This window comes from Hylaeus volcanicus, chromosome 4, assembly GCF_026283585.1.
Source record: "Hylaeus volcanicus isolate JK05 chromosome 4, UHH_iyHylVolc1.0_haploid, whole genome shotgun sequence".
NCBI classification, from domain to species: domain Eukaryota; kingdom Metazoa; phylum Arthropoda; class Insecta; order Hymenoptera; family Colletidae; genus Hylaeus; species Hylaeus volcanicus.
In genome coordinates, this window is record NC_071979.1 from 5,873,428 (window position 1) to 5,885,474 (window position 12,047).

General features: G+C 38.8%; 1 protein-coding gene across 3 annotated transcripts in view; it reads left to right on the forward strand.

Annotated features, from left to right (window-relative positions):
• The first annotated feature begins 285 nt into the window (after positions 1–285).
• LOC128875133 (uncharacterized) overlaps positions 286–12,047 on the forward strand; it is a 17,855-nt gene continuing 6,093 nt past the window's right edge. Inside the window, exon 1 of one of the 3 annotated variants that reach the window (XM_054120499.1) lies at positions 286–1,391. Coding sequence is in view for 1 of the 3 variants with exons in the window: in XM_054120498.1 (XP_053976473.1) it covers positions 5,726–5,817 (92 nt within the window). In the remaining 2 variants the exon portion in view is untranslated. Of the gene's footprint in view, positions 1,392–3,268; positions 3,276–5,149; positions 5,818–12,047 lie in introns of those variants that run through there. The other 2 variants (XM_054120501.1, XM_054120498.1) reach the window with 2 other exon arrangements.

Below are 12,047 nucleotides of genomic sequence, written 5' to 3' on the forward strand. Positions count from 1 at the left end.
TGTATTATAATATAATTATTTACATGTAATATAAACATATTACTATATATATATATATTTTTACATATATTATTAGTATAATCAAGCATGTTGCCCATTAAAATTTGCAGTAATTCCTAATTACTCTGAATAATTAAACGATCGAGCCATGGAACTCAATTTGATTAAATAACAAATGAAATTAATAATATTAAATCTCCTCATAACGTCAAACCTAAAAGAGATCCTTGCTTATACTATTTTTACTTATGCATAGTATTAATTTATGTATGTTTCTAATTACAGATACTTCGCCACATCCACCTCGAAATGGTCACCCGTACCGGTCACCCCCCTCTGCGCCCCCAAAACACGCGTCCACGAGGCTCGTCCGACTCCCTCTCCCCCAACCCCTTTGACTTAATTCCCCATCGAGAACGCTGTCTTCCGTCCGCAAAGATAAACTCGCGAAGGTATGCACGTTTCAATTCCGGCGTGCATTAAAGATCGATATTCCGGTTCGTGAACGGGAGCAGATTCTTCCCCGGCAGTGTAAACATACCCTCGATACGTCTGTACACCGTAGCGACACGAAGACATCCACCACCAAGGGGTTTTGGAGGGGTTGGAAGCCGAACCGCGGGAGGAAGAGAAAGACATTCTCTTTTGCCTATATCTGTTTTCCACGTTTTTTTCATTTCTCCCTCTCACCCCACCAGCCACCCCCGTCCCGAAAGGGTGGCAGGGGCACGGTTGTAGTCCTCTCTCGGCCCTCTCCCCCAACGTTTCTCTCCCCCCCATTTTCAGTGCCGCCCTCTTCCTCTCCGTCTCGTTCTTTTTTCCCCACCCCCCTCGTGGTGGCACGTCGTCCTTGTCCCAACGATCGCCGCGTCCCCTTCTTTCCCATCGTTGCCTCGAAATGTGGCATTCAACAGGGCTTCCACGGTGCTTGCGGTGGCGCGGAATCCGCGCCGGTTTGCCGCGACGCGCGGGGGGGTGCATCGGGGAAATGATGCGCAGATTGGCCGGATCATCTCAAAAACCACCACCCTCTGGCTCCTAGCCCTCCTCCTGCTCTACCCCCGATGTGCTCGGTCCCCTCTGATTCTCCGGCTCGTTTTGCCCCGTCTCTGTCGTTCCATTCGCACTCTCGGTGCACGTCGACGGTCGCTAGGGATGGAATACAACCCCCACTTTCGCCACCGCCACCGAACAACCACCCCTGCCACCGCTACGGCTGCCACGGTGCACGACGACGAGTGACTGAGTCCTCCGATTATTATCTCATTTGCTGGCACGAGCAGCACGCAACCGCTGCCGTCGCCTACCCAGTATCCGTAGATCGCCGCCTCTGGATCACCGTCGACGAGACACCGCGGAAACCTGGGAACAACCTGTCGCCGCGTGTCCAGGTGAGTCCCAAAACGATTTCTTCGCGCGCTTATCGTTTACTTTTATTTTCATTTTTGTTTTATTTTTTCTTGAGGAAAGGAAGTTTGGTATTTTTTCTTTGTGAGCACAGGAAGGGGACGAAAGTTCCGTGAAAATAGTATTTTTGAATTTTGGCGGTTGAAGGATTTTGATGATGTGGATTATTGAGAAGGAAAGAGTTTTAATTTTGTTTTAAATGAGAGAAAGGATTTCAGGGGTCTGTTCTTTAATTCTTTGGGGTTAAGTGGGTTAGAAACTGTCCCATCATCGACTTGGCTTTCCGTTTTAAATTTTGACTTGTACATTACCAGTACACAAATAGTTTCATAATAAAGAAACTTGTCTAATGTTTTATATTAATTTTTAACCGATTAAGTAATGTAATTGTAACGCGACTGTTTTACTTTGTTTTCAAGTCGGGTGCCTCGAAGACTATGGAATATATCAAATTACTTGATTTTATTTGTACCACGTGATTTTAAAAAACGAAATCAAAAAGACCATTTTGAAGAAAAATTCTTTATAACAGTTATAGGAGTGTAGCAAAGTTTGTGTGCGGACGATCTCCCAAGTTATTACAGAATGCATAAAAATTGTGATATTAGCAACTAGTGTCTTCACAATTAGGTTCGATAATTTCAAACATTAATCAATTTTCTATTAGTAAGCAACGCGTGTTATTATAGAAACGTTGTCCACTGTGGTGACTAGGCTTAGAATGTGTGACAAATGTTGCAACGAAAGGAATATTAAGTGTGCGGAGGTTTGAAGTGGACTGCGCGTTGGTAGAAAACGTAAAACGAAATTTCGGACTGGTTCTTCGCAAAACTACGTTTACCAAGTTGGATGGCGTGATTTTCTTATAAACCAGTGAATAATTTGACTCGAAATTATAAATAAAATTATACAAAATATCATTAATATTTCGACGTTATAAAGACACAGAATTAATTTCTACGCCTAATAATTGTCAAGTAGGTAATCTGTTAGAAGACTGATAATAAGTAAAATTTATTAGCCATTCCATTTCGTATAGCTAGATTGTAATGACCATCAGGTTGAAACTTAGGTCATGTATATAAATTTACTATAATGGAGATCAGATTAAGGATGTAGAAGTCTGATAATTAAACGTAACAAATGACGAGTAAATATATTTTTACTTAAATCACAGTCATAAACGAATCAATGCCGAGGCACAGAATTAATTTCTACACTTAATAAACAAAAAATCATTACTTTTTCTTGTTTCGCCAGAGCCCATTTGCGCATGACTGATCAAACGATATGAAAACTTGATGGTATTTTGGCGAAAGGTATTAATTTAATATCGTTTCATACCTGTTTGCGTATGAAAACACGTAAACGAACGAACTGATCCGCACATATAGTAATTACGAGAGGCACATCAAAGTTCAGTTGTCAAAGTAAATAGAAAGAATGAAGTTCGACAGAGAGGATCAATTCAAAATTAGCACGCGACGCGGGTGTGCAGCGAGTATCGCGTGTCCAGTAATAATTCATCACGCAATCCTAGATTGGTCCTGCACGGTCCTTTGAATCGCGTGTTTTCCGCCACGCGACAATACTGATTACCAGTTCATCGTATTTCGGTTCGGACAAATAAATCCGATGAAACGTCAGTGGAAGCGATTCGACGTAAAAATGTATTTTTCTCTGTTACGAGAAATGGAATAGGCTACTTTATAAAATTAAAACATTCGCTCGAGCTTAAAGTATTTCGAATGAAAACGAGTCAATTGCTTGCTCGATATAAATTAAATATCTAGTACTAAGTAAAGGTAATAACTTTTATTCCAGTGAAAAGGGAATCGAATTCTGATTTGAAGAGTATTAAATTACACGTGAGTTACACTTTCTTGTTTCGTAAATTTTTACATGCACATCAGTTTTTATTAATTTTTTGCCTTAATATAAAAGTACTTTTTTTAATTATTAACACCGCTTATTATTCACATTTTAGTGAAACGTTGTAAAATAAAATACTTCTCATACGTGTATGTTTTTACAAAAAAAGAAGATTAACATTTACGTAGTACTGGATATTTAAAATATTTCATTTCAACAATATTTTGTATAATTTTCACGTTGAATTAACTTGTGGTCTCTTGGTTAGTTGTAACTTCGAAAAATCTTCACACAGTTATTAGCGAATTGAATTACTCTCTCTTTATTGCTTGCGTGAATAATTTAAAAACGATTTCAATCATTATCATCCTTACATTTTACTTTTCCCTCGTCGGTATTCTATTTAATATAGTCTTCCCAAAAAAACACATATATTTAAAACATGGATACGGACATAAACATAAAACGAATAATTTATAACGTTTTGTACATGTAGATATTAGTAACATTCGATATTTATAAATTATTCGACGTTGCAAACAGGGATTATAACAGCACTAGAATCGTCGATTTGGTTTATTATGATCAATAATAAAGTATCGCTATTAAAGCGGGTCAGCTAGTGTAGCCACATTATTAATTATGAGATTATTTTTCAGTATCAAACTTTATTGTGACTTCCGTTAAAGTATAAGGCCAGAAAACAATCCTAACTTTGTACACTTGAAATTTGAAGGATAATCGAAAATTCCATTTACAAAATACAGCTAACGTTAGGTTCTTCCACTCGATCTTTTAAATTAATCGGCTTTCGTTGGTGTGGCTGGATCTTTTCTGTCCAGGGGACGCAGTGTAATTTGTGCACTCGCGAAGGCATTAAAATCACTCGCCTCGCACTCAACCTATAACGCAGCAGCGCATTACCTTAAATACTAACGAAAGCTTCTTATCGTCGCGTCGTTTTTTGTCGCACACACGACTAGCCCCCTCTTCCCCGTGTTTTGTATTTTTCGTCGGTGGAGCTCTTTCACTGGCACGGAAGAGGATCGTTCGAATTACGCGGAGAGTTCAACCGTAAAAAAGAACTAGGTTTCGCTGCGACTGACATTCTTTTTTTCTTTCTATGTAAAGCGAGATCGTTTCGCGTCGGGAGAAGGCTGTCCGCAATAAAAATGTTTATGTGGACGGTAAAGGGATCGCCGTTGCTCGAAGGGAAAACGAGGACGTATGCCGCGGCGACGTAAAGACGAAAGGGTTGAGTGTTCGTTCGGATAGGGAATTAATTTGCTTTTCGCAAAGCATATGCAGGAATGTGTAACGCTTGATGGTTTCACGAGCATTCGAACTTTCACAGAAAATTTAACATTGTGAACATACGTATATTTAACAAGTTTATCCTCACGTCTCTCATATAAGGGTGCATACATATATTGCACCCCATTCCACTGAATAATTGCACTCTCAACTTCCATCATAACTTGTATTCCAATGAATAACTAAAAAAATTAATTCTGAAAATTTAGTGTTAAAGAAAATGAATTTTAATGAAACACTCGAACTTGAATTTACAAAAATAAATACCACAATAAATGTTCGATTATGTAGTTTTCAGGAATCTGTAAACAGAATTTAACCTCGAAAGGAATTTTCAAGAATATTAGTCCGGCAATCGACATGTTAACTTAAGAAATTCTTGTACCATTTGCTATGCTTCACGAGGTTAAAATAAATTTTCGACTGTATAATAAAAACAAATAGCAAGACACACGTTGAAAACCATTTCCACTTAAACAGAAGCTCCTGGCACGCTTGCAGTTCCAAAGAATAAGCGTCAACGATTAATTTATTAAATTCTCGAGTATGGTTCTGGAAATTTTCTCGAAACAGTTTGATAAGGAACCACGATCCACAAGGAAAGGAGGCTAAGGGGCGCGAGAAGAAGCCAAGAAAAAAGACAAACTGGAGGAAGAAGTGCAGGAAGAAGTGCAGGAAGAAGTGCAGGAAGAAGTGCAGGAAGAAGTCCAACAATGAGGAAAGGGTTGCAGAGGACAGGGAGCGTAACGGTAAACGATCGAGATATTCGCAGAGGAAAGGGCAAAAGACAAAGATAAATGAGAACTTAAGATGCGCAAAGAAGGGAGCAAAGGGAAATGTTTCCATAAAAAGGGTTGAGGATGGGGTTGGCTGGGATGAAGTAGGAGGTGAAAGACAAACGTACGCCGTGAAACGATGGGAACGAGATGAGAGAGAGGGAGGTAGGCAGAGCGAGGGGGACAGGGAAGAGCAGCAATGCAAATATCCGCGGCGACAGAGATTGAAACAATCCGCCAATTAGAATCGTCGACGTGAACGGGATTATGCAGATTCGCGGTGGGTGCGCGGACGGACCAGGAACGGACTGGCAGCTGCCGCACCGCTCGCTTAATTCAATCCGCAGAGTTGTCTTATGAATCGTAAACCGGGCTTCCCCCGTCGCGTGAAACTGAAACTACGTTTCTCTGAGACGACGTCGACGGGAAGAACGAAAGACGGAACCAGGTTAGAAAAATCAATTGGTTTCGACGTTTTTAAGAAGAACCTTTTCATTCTACCGATGGCTAGACATTTATCGCATCCTATCAGCGACCATACTCGTTACAATTTCGCAACCTTGGTCGAATATAGCGTAGCTTGTAGCAGTGCCATTAATAGCTGTCGTATTAACCCTTTATTTCAGTTATTATTCCTTTTTGTGTGAATTTATATTCGATAAAATTCGTTGTAATATTATTAGTAAAGAATTATATGTTTATGGATTCATCTTTTTATATTATGTTGTTGAGCTTCAAATTCAAATTATTCTTTATTAGGTTCTAGAAATTAGTTTATTCGTAATACTATTTTCCTTAATTTTATTAATTGAAGGGTTCAGTTTAAAGAGATTTTTTTTATATCAAGTTAATTTTTTTTTTGTTTGTATTTTATTATCTCCATTATATTTGATATTTTTAGTAAGAAGCATCGATTGAATTAAATCGTACACCATTTGATTTAGTTGAAAGAGTATCTGAGTTGGTTTCCGGATTTAATACAGAATATTATAGCTGAGAATTTGCATTCATTTTTATGGCTGAGTATTTGAGAATTATTTTTATGAGAAATTTAATTACTTTAATATTTTCTGGATTTTTTTTTACTTTAAAATTTATTTAAATTTATATATACTGGTACTCATTGTTACCACTAAGGGAGGAGCGCGAATTTTGTATTTTTACGTTTCTACCCTGATACTTTTTTTTTCTTTAACAAAAAAAAGTGAAAAATCCCCCAGGGAGTTCTGTCCTATAAAGGGTTAAAGAAAACATAGTTTATTGCTTTAGTTTATTTTTAACCGAGGGCGATATAATCTGTAAGATTAAATTTTTGAAACAAATGTTTTCCACTAATGTTGCTTTGGTATCGCTGATAATCAGTTAAATCCAATTCAATGAGTTATCTAATGGATCATAAATCGAGCTTCCTCTGTCGTGTGAAACTGAAACTGCGGGCTCTCTGAGACGACGAACGTCGGCGACATCGACGACGTCTTCGAGCGACGGTGCCACCATCCGTCTCAAATGGAACGATAATGCAACCCGTAAAAATCCGACTCCAGAACGTGGTGCGACTCACAGCTTTATTATTGCCTTTCAACAGGATTCCCTGAGAAAAATGTCCTCCTCCGTGGATTTGCACATTTTTATGAAACCTTTGTACGAAGCAGTTCTTTCAAAAATATCCAAAGTGTATCTTTTACATATTTTGTTTAAGAATACCACTTCCAGAGGTTTTATCGAGCATTCCAATAACTTTGGACGTAAAATCATCTTCAGAAATTGAGGGGTGTGCGTCAATAAGAAAGCGGGTTCATTTTTTCAAATTTTTGCGAAATTAAGAGAAACGTTTTAAGATTCAGATTTTTGAAATTTGATTTCTTTTTCTTTCTCGTATCATAGGTACCCAATTATGAAATTATGTCGTTCCGGATTCCATCCTTCCTTTTCAGAATAGCGGGGGAAGGATTAATGTTTGGAGCTGTCTCCTTACTGCACCACGAATAAAAGGAATTTTTTAATACCGTGATTACGTTCTAACCTCGAAACCACGCAAAAAAATGGGACTGCCTCCTTATTGGAGCACACTCTACAATCGTATTATTATTATATTAATTCATAGCATTTGTTTAACATCGCCATATACTCATAACTCTAGTTTCAATAGAAACATTTTTTCGTTATTTTGTTACGTTAATCATTCGCATCAGTAATTTTGTCACTTGTTAAAAATCCACGACATTTCCAAGGCAACAAGTTATAAAAACCTACGCACAATAATCCATGACATTTCCTAGGCAACAAGTCATAGAAACCTACACACAATAATTCTGAAAGCTAGTCGTGGTAGCTCGTTTGACCATTACTCGGTATTTCTACTTGCGATGGTGTATTTATCACCCTGCAAGGATAACCAAGAATAAATAACAGTCATTGGTATACAAAATTAATCGGAATTAACAAATTCAACAGAAAATCGGAAACTTTGCTTTATCTGTTTCGGAATGAATCGTCTTTTGTTGAACAAATATGATGTACAGTATTCAGAGCGATTGGTGGTACGCGCAAAGTTACTCCCTCCCTGTACCACGGAGATTAGGCCTCATCCTGTTCATCATGGCTACAATCCTGAAAGGGATACGAAATATCCATTCCTGTTATCAAAACCATTATGTTTCTCAGTTACTTGTACACTCACAGTCAGTTCCGATGGTACCATACCGCAGCAGATGCACGGATTTCCGATTGACGGAATACGTATCATGAATCGCACTCTACCAATCGGAAATCGGAACACGTCTAGCGCGTACTATACGTGCGCGATAGTGTAGGCGAAATCGTTTGATACGAATATACTAGCACTGCGCGATTACGTTTGTGTTGTTTAATGTCATGGCTCGCCAACATTGTTTCGTCCGGTATCGGATGTATTCGGAGTTCTTGGACGACTTTATCTATCCTTTTCCTCTGAGAAATGCGATCGCATTGTTCTGCTTTTATTTCCCGCGTTACGGCTGTCAATGAATCCTAGCTCGATACGACGACGAAGATGGATCCCATACCTCTGTCGTTAGCTATATAAAATTTCCCATTTTGATACGCTGTATCAACGTCACATAATACGTTTCCATTCTGAAATTCACGCTGCTCCAGCATGCGGGCTGATTCCTTTCAGTCTATTTTTACCTTTCGCTTCGCTAAATTCTATGCTTTTTCCTCGTACACTGCAACGCACTATTTCAACATGTAACCGATTATATTCGTCCGTTTCCTACCTTTCTTTTTGTCCCAGGAGCGAGGTTTGTTTACCAGTCTCGTTCTGTCAGAGATGGGTAGTACTCTTATCTGGATGAAAATGTCGAATAGCGAATAAAAGGTAAATAACCGATCGCTATGTACATCATATTTGTTCAACAAAAATTCTTTCTGGAACAGATAAAGCGAAGTTTTCGATTTTCTTTCGAATTTGTTAATTCCGATTAATTTTTGATGTATCAAAGAGTGTCACTTATTCTTGGTTATTCTTGCGGGGTAATAAATACACCATCGCAAGTAGAAATGTCGAGTAATGGTCAGACGACCTACAAGCACCCCGATCAGCTTTCAGAATTATTTCTCTCGTAAACGAACACACTCACCAAAAATTTTATTCTTCATTTTTTGTTAATTTTTCTAGGAAAAATCACCTTGTAGGAGCTAATGCAATCTAGAATCTTCCTAACCGCAAACATTGTATCTTATCCAGAGGCTAATGAAGATTTCTAATGAATTCCTTCTTGAAACGACGTGGAAATCGTAATGTTCATAATAACACTCCTTCTCATAAACATAACTCTATATTTTAATATCTAAATATTTCATTCGTAAGTGATCATGATTGCACTATTCTCCCTTTCTTTTGGAACTTCTTCAGACAAAGAAGAAGACGTCAAATATTCAAATCGAAACAAATCAAATTAAATCTAAATTATTTTATTTTATTTATGACTATTATGATTATTATGAATTATATTAAGGAAAGCTTGACCTGAAGACGTTGAATATTTGAATTCCATTTGATGTCTGTTTATTACCTTGAATATCATAAACTGTCCCCTTCTATCAAGGGAAAGGAGGTTCGATGAGCGATGCTGACAATGTAAAAGAGAAAAAAAAAATATATAATTCAGCGTGCAGTGGGGGCTCGAAGCTCGACTATAAAGGGGAGGATCGAGAGGAGCGGAAAGTGTTTATTACAATTTTTAAAAAGACACTTAAATGGAATATAGCAGGGGCGGGCGGCGAAAATGTGTTACCGTTGACTTTTAGGAGGGACGAAGCTCGGGCTTGGGAATAAATTGTTTCGTCGCGGAGGAATCCGGAGTAAATGGTCGCGGACTTTTTCGCGATGGCTTCTTTATCGTCGCGGGTAATAGAATAAAGGAACCGACGCGATGGAAATTCTCACTTTTTGCATAATTGACGTATTCTCGGCCGCGCGACGCTGAATTATTTTACTTCGGGGTAATGCGATTTAAATACGAGGGAACCCTGGAGAAGGTGGTGTAACGTTTCCACAAACCATGGGAGGGGAGGAGGTGGGGTGGATGTAAATTCTTCTGCGGTTACTTCGCCTCTTTCTTACCTCTGGGAATTTTTACAACGACGGAAAAAGGAGAAAGAGAGGGAAGGACGATGAATTTTGTCTTGATCGAGCAGCTGTTTCTATTTATTAATGTCTCGGTCCTCCAAATTGAAACCTCCTTCAGAGGTACAGAAGCTGAGACTATTACTGTGAATAATGAATGTTGAATTGTAACCAATAATATAGATATACAGATAGATTGGTATGATGAATTTTAATAGCAGAAATTATATTATTTAGGATCTCGAAAATTAAAAGAAAAATATTTGAAAATATTAATACAGAAGAAACATTATATAATGGTTCCATTACCATTACAATACCGCCTATTTTGTTATTCAACCGACATACAAATTTCGTATAAATTAAAATCTAAAAGATCGAGATGCAGTTGAAAAATTTAAAAGTTGCAAATAATGTATTCGGAGTAATAGTGTCGATAATATGTAAGAGACAGTCTATTAATTTTCTTTTGCTTCCCTACTAATTATATGTACTAATGTAATATCGAAAGACTTGTATCGCCAACATTTATCACGTGATATTATTATACTTCAAACTATTCGCTAGTCCCATCTCATTGTCTTCTTCGTTACATCCGCAGACTCTACCAATTAGAATGGCCGCAACAATCTGGCGATTAATGTTCCAGAAATTTAAGGTCTCCGGTTGGGTCGGTGACTCGAGCTCGGGGGTGAAACAGTGCCAGCGCTGAATTTCATGAGGCGGCGGGGCTTTAAAATTTCCTGTTTGGGAAGAAGTCCACGGTGTAAGCAATGGAAACGCGTCGCTATTGTCTTCCGACGGAGCCATCGCTGGGGGAGAAAAAATCGTTTCTCGTCCCTGGGAATTCTGCAGAAAGAGTTCCGTGTAGCCGTGAGCATTTCGCGAGCCTTTTGTATCCCTTTCTCGTTACGGAGACGATAAAAAAATCTGTCAAGTATTAAACACCGTCATGAATATTTAACCGAACGTAAAAAATATTCTGTCACTCTATCACGAAGGATTTTCTAATATTTTGGTAACGAGATACGCCTCTCAGTACTGCGAGAATAGAAAAATACGTCTACACGTCATCTATACATTTATAACGAAACATTAAGTTTATTATTCAATTTAGACAATTTTCTTTAATGGACCATTGATAATATAAAGGATAATTAATAGACCTTCATCTTTTATCAAGAGATCGCATGGAAAGCAAAAAAATCATTCGCAAGTCTACCATCATCGCTGTTACGTATATTCAAAATGATAATTGAGGTTGGCCACGAATCTACATAACACGAAAACTGGCCCTCGGGGGCTGTAGCATGCGCGTACGATGCTACAGTACGGATTTAGCGATCCCGAGGTACCCTAGCTATAAAGGGGCCCAGTGGGCCCCACCAAATATGCAAACGAATGTAAGAGATACTGTAAACGGTATCAAAACAACCACAGTACAAAGAAGTGTAAAAGAAAGAAAAGAAACGTAAATAATATGTAAATCATATGTAACGGAGTATGGAAAAGTGTATACAGTCGTCAATAACTGAAAATCCTTCTAAAATAAACACAAACGAATAATAAACACGCGAGTTGTATTATCAACGTTCGATGGTCGCAACATGATAGAAACGGTTGGAATTACGGACAGGACGCGACGCGAGCCCCGACGACTGGCTCGTATTTATCACGAAGAGTAAAACTGACAGCAGTCCATTTCCTGTTCGTCCTGCCTGTCTGGCTGAACATAATATCTCCTGACGAAACAACGTGGACGCCGTTTGTTTCGGAAACAATGGACCGAAACAATACCCAATCCCTCCCCGGCGCTCGGCCACGGATACAGACCACCATTCTGATTTCCACGCCCTGTTACTCTCTTCAGTCTTTCCAGCGCGGGGAAATCTTTCCAGGACTCTGGCGACTTCCAAGCTCAGTCAGGAAAAAGTTTCGCGTCGCGACGTCCTTGTCACGCGTATTAATACCCCTGTTTACTCGAACACCTGAGACGACTCGCAAACTGGCCTAGCTTCCTCCAAGGGTGTACTTCTGTCGAAACGTTTGGAAAAATAAGAATGTTGTAA